At 42.0% G+C, this 12157-nt stretch overlaps 1 protein-coding gene across 1 annotated transcript in view; it reads right to left on the reverse strand.

The window, feature by feature from the left end:
* Nucleotides 1-12157, reverse strand: part of obscna (obscurin, cytoskeletal calmodulin and titin-interacting RhoGEF a) — a 40147-nt gene that overhangs the window by 20168 nt on the left and 7822 nt on the right. Inside the window, 22 exon segments of the mRNA XM_070832194.1 lie at nt 20-286; nt 598-915; nt 918-1016; nt 1256-1522; nt 1804-2070; nt 2484-2750; nt 2900-3157; nt 3274-3570; nt 3733-4002; nt 4549-4815; nt 5148-5414; nt 5710-5976; nt 6189-6455; nt 6554-6820; nt 7235-7501; nt 8164-8430; nt 8877-9152; nt 9329-9595; nt 9864-10133; nt 10257-10523; nt 10833-11099; nt 11266-11529. Of these exon segments, the coding sequence (XP_070688295.1) occupies nt 20-286; nt 598-915; nt 918-1016; nt 1256-1522; nt 1804-2070; nt 2484-2750; nt 2900-3157; nt 3274-3570; nt 3733-4002; nt 4549-4815; nt 5148-5414; nt 5710-5976; nt 6189-6455; nt 6554-6820; nt 7235-7501; nt 8164-8430; nt 8877-9152; nt 9329-9595; nt 9864-10133; nt 10257-10523; nt 10833-11099; nt 11266-11529 (5790 nt within the window).

The raw sequence follows: 12157 nt of genomic DNA on the forward strand, positions 1-12157 counted from the left end.
AATTTCCAAACACACACACCCTTTACTGTCAGAGTTGCAGTGGTCTCTGCACTTTCTGCTTGACATGTGTAGCTGCCACCGTCTTCAGGTTTAAGCTCCTTAATATTCAGCTGGAGGAGGCAGCCATCCTGCTTCATCTCATACTTCCTGTTAGCTCTCAGTGGCAGCTTGTTCTTCTTCCATTGTACAGACACTCCAGGTTTAGACAGTTCACAGTACAGGGAGGCAGTAGCTCCCTCCTCAGCCTCAACACTTTGTAAGTCTTTCTTGAACAATGGAGGGAGCTCTGAGAAACATCGTTATAAAGAGGAGGAAAAATGTCATCAGAATGTCTTTGTCATAATGGAAAAAGGTGCTTGGGACAAATGTCTAACAAATGTGGACCAAACTGGAAAATAAACTGTTTTTGCCTGAACTACCTATATGTATTTACATGGTAGATGGGCGGGAACTGCTATTTTGGAAATTACAATGAATCCCAGAAAGCTCAGACAATTAGACAAAAGTATCAAACTGACACTTCTATGACTTATTTGTCCGTGGAATAAGAATATGCTGAAATAGTAAAGCACCATTCACATATCCAAATGCACACACCTCTTACAGTCACAGTTGCAGTGGTCTCTGCACTTCCTACTTGACATGTGTAGCTTCCACTGTCCTCAGGTTTGAGCTCCTTGATATGGAGCTGGTGGAGGCAGCCATCCTGCTTCATCTCGTACTTTCTGTCGGCTCTCAGCGGAAGCTTGTTCTTCTTCCACTGCACTGACACCCCAGGTTTAGACAGTTCACAGCACAGGGAGGCTCTACCTCCCTCCTCGGCCTCCACGCATTTTAACTCCTCCTTGAAGAATGGTGGGAGCTCTGGGAAAAGGGTACAGATTGGAAATACATAATGATACATCTTCATACATTATACACTCCAGGCTTAGAGAGCTCACAGCTCAGGTAGGCTGTACCGCCCTCTTCCATCTTCACATTCTGCAGTTCTTCTTTGGAAAAAAGGCAGGAGCTCTCTAAAGTACAAAATGTGTTGAAAGTAACATAGCGACTTAGTAACTTAAATATAAGATAAAACACCATTTAAGACATTATCAAGTTATAGCTAAATAAGATCTGGAAAATATTTGTGACTGATGAGTGATGTTTGCTCCATCGTGAAATATTGAGACTCAGCAAGTAATTCTTTGAAGATGGTTTTCCATTATTTAGAGCTTGATGAAATTTTCCATTTTCCATTTCCAAATGGTCACACCTTTCACTGACACAGTCGCAGTGGTCTCTGCACTTCCTGCTTGACACGTGTAGCTGCCACTGTCCTCAGGTTTAAGCTCTTTGATTTGAAGCTGGAGGACGCAGCCATCTTGTTTCATTTCGTACTTCCTGCTAGCTCTCAGTGGCAACCTGTTCTTCTTCCACTGCACTGACACTCCAGGCTTGGACAGTTCACAACACAGAGAGGCTGAACCGCCCTCCTCAGCCTTCACATTCTGCAATTCTTTTTTGAATAATGGCGGGAGCTCTGGGAAAGACATAAGGGTTGGAGACTAATGGAGTAAAATGTTTGCAGTATAACAGAAGAAATGTTTCACACATTAGCAGGTAAGCCTACTTATGAGAAAGCTTAGTGGTATTTGCCCCATGTCATATTAAATCATACTGAATTTCAGGAGGTTCAGATTATCAAAAAAAAATCATAAGAAAACTATTTGGCTCAAGTTTCTATTATTTCGATCTTGTGGACATTATTTAGAGCTTGATGACTTTGTGAAATCTGCAATGCAAATCTCTAGATGCACACACCTTTCACTGACACAGTCGCAGTGGTCTCTGCACTTCCTGCTTGACACGTGTACCTGTCACTGTCCTCAGGTCTGAGCTCACTGATGTGCAGCTGCAGGTGGCAGCCATTTTGTTTAATCTCGTACTTCCTGCTGGCTCTCAGTGGCAACCTGTTCTTCTTCCATTGCACCGACACTCCGGGTTTAGACAGCTCACAGTGCAGGGAGGTTGAGCCTCCTTCCTCAGCCTCAACACTTCTTAATTCTTTCTTGAAGTATGGAGGAAGTTCTGCAAGAGGAGTTTGAAGGGACAATATTATACATCTTTGTCATATGAGGTACAATGAGTGAAACCACAAGAAGACACAATAGTAGCCATTCTCTACTCTAGCACAATAGTACACACGGTATTTGCATTTTAAAGCCAGATGTTAAAATAATCCCAGGAAAGTACTTTCTAGACTGTATTCACACTGACAGCAAAATGAAATAATTAAGTTACATTTGGGTGGAAATTTCTATGTTGGAAAATACAATATTTACCCGAAAGATCACACAATCACAATAAGTATCTTAACTGTCGAATACGTCACTTTTCTGTGACAGTGAGTATGCTAATGTAGTAAAATTTACTGCACAATGAATTTTGTTGTGTGGATAAACACAGATAGAAGAAACACAATTGCTGTTGTATCCACACACCTGTCACTGTCACAGTTGCAGTGGTCTCTGCATTTCCTGCTTCACATGAGTAGCTGCCACTGTCCTCAAGTTTGAGCTCCTTGATGTGGAGCTGCAGGAGGCAGCCATCCTGCCTCATCTCACAGTTTCTGCTGGCTCTTAGTGGCAATCTATTCTTCTTCCATTGAATTGGCACTCCAAGTTTCGACAGCTCACAGTAAAGGGAGACTGTACCTCCCTCCTCGGCTTCCACGCTCTGCAATTCTTCTTGGAAGAATGGAGGGAGCTCTGGCAAAATAGAAGAGAAAGAGCAGCACCGCAGAAATTTGACACAATAAGAACATTTCATAGTATAATTTGACAAATTACTTCTTAAAGAAAGCAGATAAAACAGTTTGCATCCATCTACTATCTAAAGGAAATATTTCCATTTTTACCTGTTACAATAAGTTTGGCACTGCTCTGCGCATCTCCTGTATCACAGGAGTATACACCAGTATCCAGGGGATCCACATCATGGATAAGCAATACATTTACTTTTCCCTCCTTACGAAGTTCATATTTATCACCATTTCGGAGTGGGATGTGGTTGCGCCTCCAGGTAATTGGGGAGGTAAAATCAGTGATTGTGCAGGACAGAGTAGCCATCTCTCCTTCCATGATCACAACATCTTTAGGCTTCTCCTCAAATAAAACTAGAATTTGAAATCATATACCATTTTTGAGTATGTGCTTCAGAAGAAATCAATTTAGCTGAAATTACTGATTACTAAATGTTACTAAATCCTCTAACCCTTATGTTTCCGCTCACCTTTGGGCTTAGGAACAACTAGCAGACAAGCAGAGGTCCTCTCCTCCCCAACCACAAACGCCACAGTGCCGGTCTCCTCAGGTGTTGTCATGGTCAGGACCAATCGGTGCTGGCGACCCTGGCATGTCATCTGGTTCATCTCGTTCTTCTGCAGAGGATTGGAGCCAAGCCACCAGACACCCTCACTCACATCTGTATGGCTCAGCTCACACACAAACACTGCATCCTCTCCTGCTGCCACCGTTATGTCCTGCAGCTCTGCAACAATCCGCACACGCTCTGTGGAGGAAGAGGAAACTAGATACAGCTGGCTTTTTAGAGACGGAGTGTGATATATTTACAAAAACTTAGGTCAGAATGGCCTCTCGGTTTTTTTCATACCACTTTTCTTGTACTGTAAATGAGTAAGAAAATAAAATACTAATTAAGGAATAGAGTTTTACTTAAGGATTCACCTACCCCTCACAATCAGCTTGGCAGTGGTCTTCTTCCCTCTGGTGATACAGCAGTACTCTCCAGCGTCTTCCAGACACAGTTTCGCGATCTTGAGAGTGTGTGTGGGGCCTGTCTGCTTTAAAATGTATCGCCCTCCTTCTTCCACCACAACGTTGTCCTTCTTCCAAGTGACAGGGACATTAGCACTGGAGACTGCACAAGACAGCAGCACAGATTTCCCTTCCATCACCGCTTGGGTCTCCAGTTCCTTCTCAAAGAACACCGATGCTGCCGCTGGTAAAGGAGGGACAAAAGACAGCGTGTTACAAAATCTTAATTTATACGTAAACTAACAAATATTGATGTAGTTACCATAACAAAATCAGGATCACGTAATTATTGAGGATGAAACAGGTTTACTATTATGAGAAAACAGGGTTCATATTAAACGTGGAGTTGTGTTCCTAAGACTCCCTACAAACGTACAACAAAGCTCAGCACAAAGAATAATGGTGAATGAGTCTTACTGAATCAGAGCCTACAAGTAGATTCTAGGGTGTATAAAGTACTATATGATATGATATACAGTACTATGATGATTATGCAATAATGCCATATACAAACGGTAGCAGCATAGGCATAAGCAAAAGAGCAGACCATGGTGATCTTAAATAGACCTCCTTATTGCAAAGGGTGCACTTGATATATTCTGCAGTGAATTACACAAGCCATGCGTGAATATAGCAGTCATTAGAATGAACTATGTCACAGGCTTCACAAGAGTTCACATTTTAGTTGCTACTTGGTGTAAGAAACACAACAAAGCAGCATGTAAAATACCTCTGACGTTCACTTCAGCCGTTGTCTTCTGCTCTCCAAAAATGCAGCTGTACTCCCCAACATCCTCGGGCTGGATGCTTCTGATGTGCATCTCAGCTATCTTCCCTCTCAGCGACATCTGATATCTTCCCCCGTGATAGAGCTGGTCCTCCGCCTTCCACCACTGCACAGGCACCCCGGCCCTGGACAGTTCACAGTGAAGGGACACGTTGCCTCCCTCTGGGGCCTCCTGGTTCTTCAGACCCATTTTAAAGGTCAGGGGGATTGCTGCAGAAAAATCAAGTTAATGTTGTGTTCTTTTTTTTGTTAATCTGCTTATGACCTGACTGTTGTGAGCCCAGAATACTACAGTTCGGTTTTGAGAGAAGACAAAACCACTTTTGAGCAATGAAAAGACTGAAGACATAAGAAATTACATAACAAAAGAAGGAATTTATAAAATATGCATGACCAAAAACATTTCCACAGTTTGGTTAGAGTAGTACAACATTATGCTGATGATGTCTTTCTTTTCAAATCTGCATAATTAAACATAATTTATGTCAAATGTCAGTTTTTCTTGTGAGAAGTTTGAGAATGCATTTACAGTCTTTCCTTACGTGTAATGGTGATGTTGGCTGTGGTCTTGGCGTCACCATAGATGCAGCTGTAAAGTCCGCTGTCCTCCAGCTGCGTGTTTTTGATCGTCAGCTCCATGATGCTGTTTCGGTTTTTAATCTGGTACTTGAAATTATTCTTCAGCAGCTCTTCTCCTTTCCTCCACTCCACAGTAAGACCGGGCTTAGACAGCTCGCAGCTCAACGTCAGGCTGTTCTCCTCCTCCACCTGCTGGTTCCTTAACTTTGTCTTGAATGTGATGGGAGGAGCTGCAAGGAGAAGAACCAAGGAGTGGAATGGTTATTCTTTATGAAAATGCTCAGTTAATTAGCAGCAATTATTTAATTAAGATTTTTTGATAGTAATTTATAATTGTATCACATTATCATTGATTTTCTATTATTTTATTTTATTACATTTTAGTAAGTAATTTCATTTTTAGCTCTATCAAATGGGGATTTGAGTTTTTCCAAATTTTTGACAAAGCCTGTGTTCTGAATGTCCATATTATGAAACAATTCAGATATTCTCTCCCATGTTTTCAGTGTGGAATCTCTATCTCACCTTTGACGGTGAGCTCAGCAGTTGATTGGCTGTCTTTAGTCTTGCAGGTGTATTTCCCAGCATCACTCTCCTCTATGTTGTTGATAATCAGTTTAGTGAGACGTCCCTCTTGTTTCATCTCGTACTTGTATCCAGGTTTGAGGATGACTCTGCCTTTCCTCCAGTCCACTGGACCTCCAGGTTTAGACAGCTCACAGCAGAAAACTCCACTGTCCCCTTCCTTCACCTCCAAATTCTCTACCTCTTGTTTAAATGTTACAGGAAGTGCTGAGAAAAATAACGACAAATTAAGCAAAATTAGAAACTAGAAATAGTTCACTCTCACTCTCATTTTTGCACACAAGTCTGGGTTGTTTCTTGCTAGATTTCTCATGACATCTACAGCATTTACTTCGTGGCAGATACAGTTCTGCTTCACTCTGGTTAAGAAACATATCCCCAGCTGAACAGTGTTTCCATGTGGATTTAGTGAAGCATACCTCTTATTCTGATGTCAGCTGAAGTAACAACAGTACCAACAAAACAGCTGTACTCTGCAGCATCGGAGAGAGTTAAATTTCTGATCAGCATCTCAGACATCCTGCCCTCTTGCTTCATCTGATATTTTTCTCCCTCCTTCAGAAGTTGAGCATCTTTCCTCCACTCTACTGGGACTCCTTGCTTGGAGAGTTCACAGCGCAGTGTCACACTGCCCTCCTCCACAGCTTCCTGGTTCTTCAACTTTTGCTTGAAAGTTACTGGGATTGCTGAGGCATGAAAGGGAGATCACAAAATACAGATTAAGATGTGCATATTATCAGAGCATAATTATGTTTTCTGTTACATAATGAGTAATGGCTGTCACCAGTGATGATGATGGTGGCAGATGTTCTTATGTCATCACAAGCACAGCTGTATGTGCCACTGTCCTCAGGCTGGCTTTTTCTGATGAGGAGCTCCAGGATGGAGCCAGTCTGCCTCATCTGGTATTTCTCTCCATTGGTCAACACGTCATCTCCCTTCTTCCACTGCACAGAAGTGCCTGGTTTAGAGAGCTCACAGCAGAGTGTGACTCCATTACCCTCCTGCACCTGAATATTCTTCAGCTCTTGGAGGAATTTGACGGGCCGTTCTAGAGCAGACCACAGGAGCAATATGAAAATAATTGAAAACAATCAAAAGGGGACGATACAAGCCACACCGTTTTAATGCTTTGCCAAGTAGAATGGCAGAGACGTCACCCAAATAAAAACAGTGGATCTTCTGGATTACTACTTTCAGATAACTTATCTTAGTGTCCAAGATTTTTGGAAGCTACTCCATCAATGGTAGCACTTTACTCTGTAATTAAATCACCCTAATGAACTAATATATTCCATCTTTTCATTTAGTTCTGTGTTGTTTTACACTTTACTCTTAAAGTCAGCTGAATTTATCAAGTTTATATTTTATCTTTTGATATACTGTGAATTCATGAGATCTTTGAGTACACTCAAAAGCACTCAAGCAAAACAATGTAACTTACTGTAGTGTAGGCGGTACTCACCGTTCACACTGATTGTAGCTGTTGTCCTCTGTTCTCCACATATGCAGGTATAATCTCCACTATCATCCATACTAAGGTCCGCAATCTTCATCTCCACCAGCAGGTCCTTCTTCCTCATCTGGTATTTGTCTCCATTTTTCAGCAGCTCCCCTCCTCTCCTCCACTCCACCGAAGGAGCAGGTTTGTTCAGCTCACAGCGCAAAACCCCACTGTTACCCTCCGTCACCTCCTGGTTGACTAGTGGCAGCTTAAAACTGGGCGGTAAACCTGTCAATAAGAGAAAATCGTATATAAATGTCGAACGGCCGCATTTATGTAGTGCTTTTGTCCAAAGCAAAATTTGCCACTCATTCATCCATTCACACAAACACTGATGGCAACCGGCTATCATGCGAGGTGCTTGCCATTGTAGCCAACAAAGGTATACTCACAAGAAAATCTTTCATGCCCATGATCATTTTTTTCTATCTACCCATTCAGTTTAAACTGAACAGTGGAATGGATTATTTGATACTACATTATGATATGGGTATAATGGATAAAGTGGGTGAGTTACATTTTCTATCCCCATGTCACATCCTATATGATGAGATGTCTACAGCATCATTTCACCCAGCTCATGAGAGGTAATGTACAATACACGGTACTGTAACATTTAGCCATGAGCAGGACAATAAACAGGTGACATGATATGAAACAGTCATTTCTACAATGAGCTTCAATGAAACTAGATAATGGAGCGCACACAGTGCTAATTCCCACTGGGATTATTTTGTTCTTTGATGTGCTACATTTGAGCTGACCTCTTTGACATCTGCGCTCAGGTGATTCTGTTGAATACATTAGGAAAATGTGAAAAAGGAAGAAGAAATGTGTTTAACAGAACAAGAAACAGATATGTGTGTGGATTTCAACTAAGTTTCTCTTACCTTTGACAGTGAGCTCAGCCGTTGATTGGCTGTCTTTAGTTTTGCAGATGTATTTTCCTGCATCGCTCTCCTCTACGTTGTTGATGACCAGTTTAGTGAGACGTCCATCCTGCTTCATCTCATATTTCTCCCCAGGATTCAGGATCACCCTTCCTTTCTTCCACTCCACAGGAGCTTCAGGTTTGGAGAGCTCACAGCTGAAAACTCCATTGTCGCCCTCCTTCACCACCAGGGCCTTGAGCTCTCGTTTGAATGTCACAGGAAGTGCTGTTGTGGGTATATTAGAAAATCCTGCATTCATTGATTGCATTGGTTTGACTTGAGTTGACCCCTCACTCCTAGATTGTGTTGCAATCCAAGGAGCAGGCATTTTTCTGTTTCAATTCTCTTTAAAGCCATAAAAATCTCCCACTTTGGTATCACAGGAATGGGATTTTGCACTATATAAAATGGACATTAACATTTGTACATTTGTATCTAATTTGGTGTCTGTACTTAAGTCACAGGTACATAAGAGATTATCTGAGACAGCTGAGTCATGAACTCTCCAAGGGCGGCACCGATAACAAGAGCTTTTATCATCATCATCAAAATGACATGGTTATATCCATATAACCATTATTTTAAATGTACCACAAAGCTGATATGGGCGACAGGTATGAAATTCCAAAGACTAATGTGTTCCCATTGGTTTTTACACTCCTCAAACTTACGTTTCACTTTGACTTCAGCTGTGGTTTTCTCATCTCCTGTGATGCAGCTGTACTTCCCTGCATCGCCTGGTTCAATGTTGAGAATGGTCATCTGAGCTGTCTTTTCTTCCAGCTTCATCTGGTACTTTCCTCGAAACACCTCCTCCGACAGCACCTGGCCCCCTCTCTGCCACTGCACAGGGACTCCCTTCTTTGACAGCTCACAGCGTAATGTCACACTGTTCCCTTCTTCAGCCTCCTGGCTCTTCAGGCTAACTTTAAATGTGGCAGGAACAGCTGTTGAACCAAAGATACTGTTTATGCATGCAAAGCAAAACACAGGTAAGAACATTAAAGAAGAGCTATTCAGGCAGCTCAATGGATTTCTTAAAAAGGGTCAATGGACAATTAATAAAGGAAGAAGAGTATATAAGAGTTTAGTTCTTTCCACAAATCTCACACATTGAGCATACCAATAACTTTAACGGTGGCCTTTGTCCTCTGCTCTCTACACACACAGGTGTAGACCCCGCTGTCCTCTGGATCAGCATCTCTGATGATCAGCTCCAGTGCAGAGTCCCTCTGCTTCATCTGGTACTTCTCTCTGTTCTCCAACAGCTCTCCTCCAAGCCTCCACTCCACTGGAACACCAGCTTTAGAGATCTCACAATACAGTGTGATGTTGTGTCCTTCCTCGACCTGGAGGTTCCTCAGCTTTTGCTTGAAGGTAATGGGAAGAGCTGAAAGACAAAGATACAGCACAGTTCGTGACAAACGAATGAATAATCGTAGCCCTTGAAATAAAATAATGAAATCAAAGAACAGCAAGTAGCCCATATTTGTGTAACAATATGCTTTGTACCAGTGAAAGCAACGCAGAAATTTAGCATCTTACTGCTTCATCACATCGTGTTCTGATCTGATTCTGTCTTTTATGAATATGCCCCTACAACTGAAACAGAATAAATATGAGAACACAATGAAACGCTGGTAATATTAAACACTTACCATTAACAGTCAGAGTCGCGGTGGTCTCTATGTTTCCACAGATGCATGTGTAGATGTTGCTGTCCTCAGGTGTTACATCAAAGATCCTCAGTTCAATCAGCATGTCTCTCTGTCGCATGTGATATTTCTCTCCGTTCCTGATGAGTTCGTTCCCATTCTTCCTCCACTCCACAGTGTGACCAGGTTTGGACAGCTCACAGCGTAACGTGGCAGTATTGCCCTCCTCCATCACCACATTCCTCAGCTTCTGCTTGAAGGTGACTGGGAGAGCTGGAGGTGACCGTAAATTGAGATAAATAATTATTGATGATAAAATATTTATCATTATAAACTTTAGCGGTCAAAAAAGCCTATCACTAAAAGCCATCAGCCTACTGGTAAATGATGTCCTACCAGTGATTTTGACATTGGCAGATGTCATCTGATCAGCACATTCACAGGTGTAGATCCCACCGTCCTCAGGCACAGACTTCCATATCAGAAGCTCCAGGGTGGTCTCCCTTTTCCTTATCTGATACTTCACCCCATTCTTCAACAGCTCATGATCTTTTGTCCATCGTACTGGAATTCCAGATTTAGACAGCTCACAGCGCAATAGGATATTGTTTCCCTCCTCTGCTTGCATGTTCTTCAAATGTTGTATGAATGTAATGGGAATAGCTGGAAAACAAGAGGTGATATTTTTGAATACATACAGTTACATAACACGGCTGTGTCATGATATATACAGAACTGAGAAGAAAATCGGGCATCCAAAATATAGTGATAAGTGGCTAACTGGGACATCACAGTCACAGAAAATGCTGGATTGACTTTCAGATACACTCCTGTGGAAGTGTGGTTTGTTAAAACCATAAACTCCTAAAATCTGGTAAGATAACAGAAGAGAAAAATTACTTAATGTTAAGTATTTCATATAATTAGGTATGGTAAAATGCACATGAAAGTAAGGAAAGCTTAATGACATACCATGTACTCGGAGGCTTGCTGTAGTGTGGTGATCTCTACACTGACAGGTATAGTCTCCTGAGTCCTCAGGCTTCACGGCTTTGATGGTTAGGGAAATGATTGTCTTCCTTTGTTTCATCACATACTTGTCTCCAGCCCTAATACTCTCAAATCCTTTCCTCCAGTGGAACTGGACCACAGGCAGAGAGTATTCACAGGTCAGGGTCACGGTCTCCCCCTCTTTGGCTTCCACAGTCATTAGAAGCTGAGTGAATTCTGCTGGGATGGCTAAAAAAAGACAACACAGAGGAAACATTTTCAACAATAAGCAAGGAAGCTAATGTTTTTACACACTTTACCTGTGTAATCCTATATAATCAGTCACATGCTTCTGACAGGCAAAAGTAAGCAATAACGGTCCTGCAATAACAGTCCAGTAAAATGCTATTCATACCTTTGACAGTTACAACAGCCCTGGATATAACAGATCCAGCGCTGCACTCATACACTCCAGCATCGCTGCTGCAGACCTCCCGAATCGACAGCCGAGCCTCACAGCCAGAACGACTGGCAAAATATCTTGAGGAGTTCCACATCAGGCAGCCATCTTTGTACCACAGGATGTGACATGGCTTGGAGGTCACACAAGACAAAACTAAACCGCCTCCTTCAATAGCCTCGCAGTCTTCCATTGCTTTAGTGATGGTGGGACGCCTCTCTGGTAACATGAAAAGATGAAGCCAAATCAATCATCTTCCACTTAAAGAGATGAAGAGGGAGCTTATCCAGCTCAAAAAGAAAGAGACACATCTAAACGTGATTACTGGCGCAACAAACCCCTCCCACAGGAACTCCACATCCAAAAAGCCCCTACCACTGGAAAACAAAATGAGGACTTTGCTAAGATGTGTTGCGAAATATTGAATAAATGTTCCATGGAACACATGCTTCTGATCATTGAAGACATCTCACGACAAAAGAGGACGCACAAAAAGATATTGCAAATCATGAAGCACTTATGAGAGAGAAGCTTTGAAATGATTTCAATTACGTCACTGACTCTATTAAACAAACACTCAAGTCATATGAAGATGGCCTGATGGCAACAAAAATACAATACAAATATAATAATAAATGGGCCTTCTTCACAGAGGACATTTTGCTTTGTCACAGTAGGAAAATCACTGGTGTAGATGATCAAATGAGTGATGGCTGAATTCCATTTAGTTTTAGGGTGCTGGTCTTGTGCATGCTGGCTCACTGTCACAGCTTAGTGGGGCAGAGCCATTGTTAATGTTATGAACACCACTATCGAACTACTACAAGTGAAAAAGGCCAGTGGATCA

Source organism: Pempheris klunzingeri, chromosome 6 (assembly GCF_042242105.1).
Source record: "Pempheris klunzingeri isolate RE-2024b chromosome 6, fPemKlu1.hap1, whole genome shotgun sequence".
Lineage (NCBI taxonomy): Eukaryota > Metazoa > Chordata > Actinopteri > Acropomatiformes > Pempheridae > Pempheris > Pempheris klunzingeri.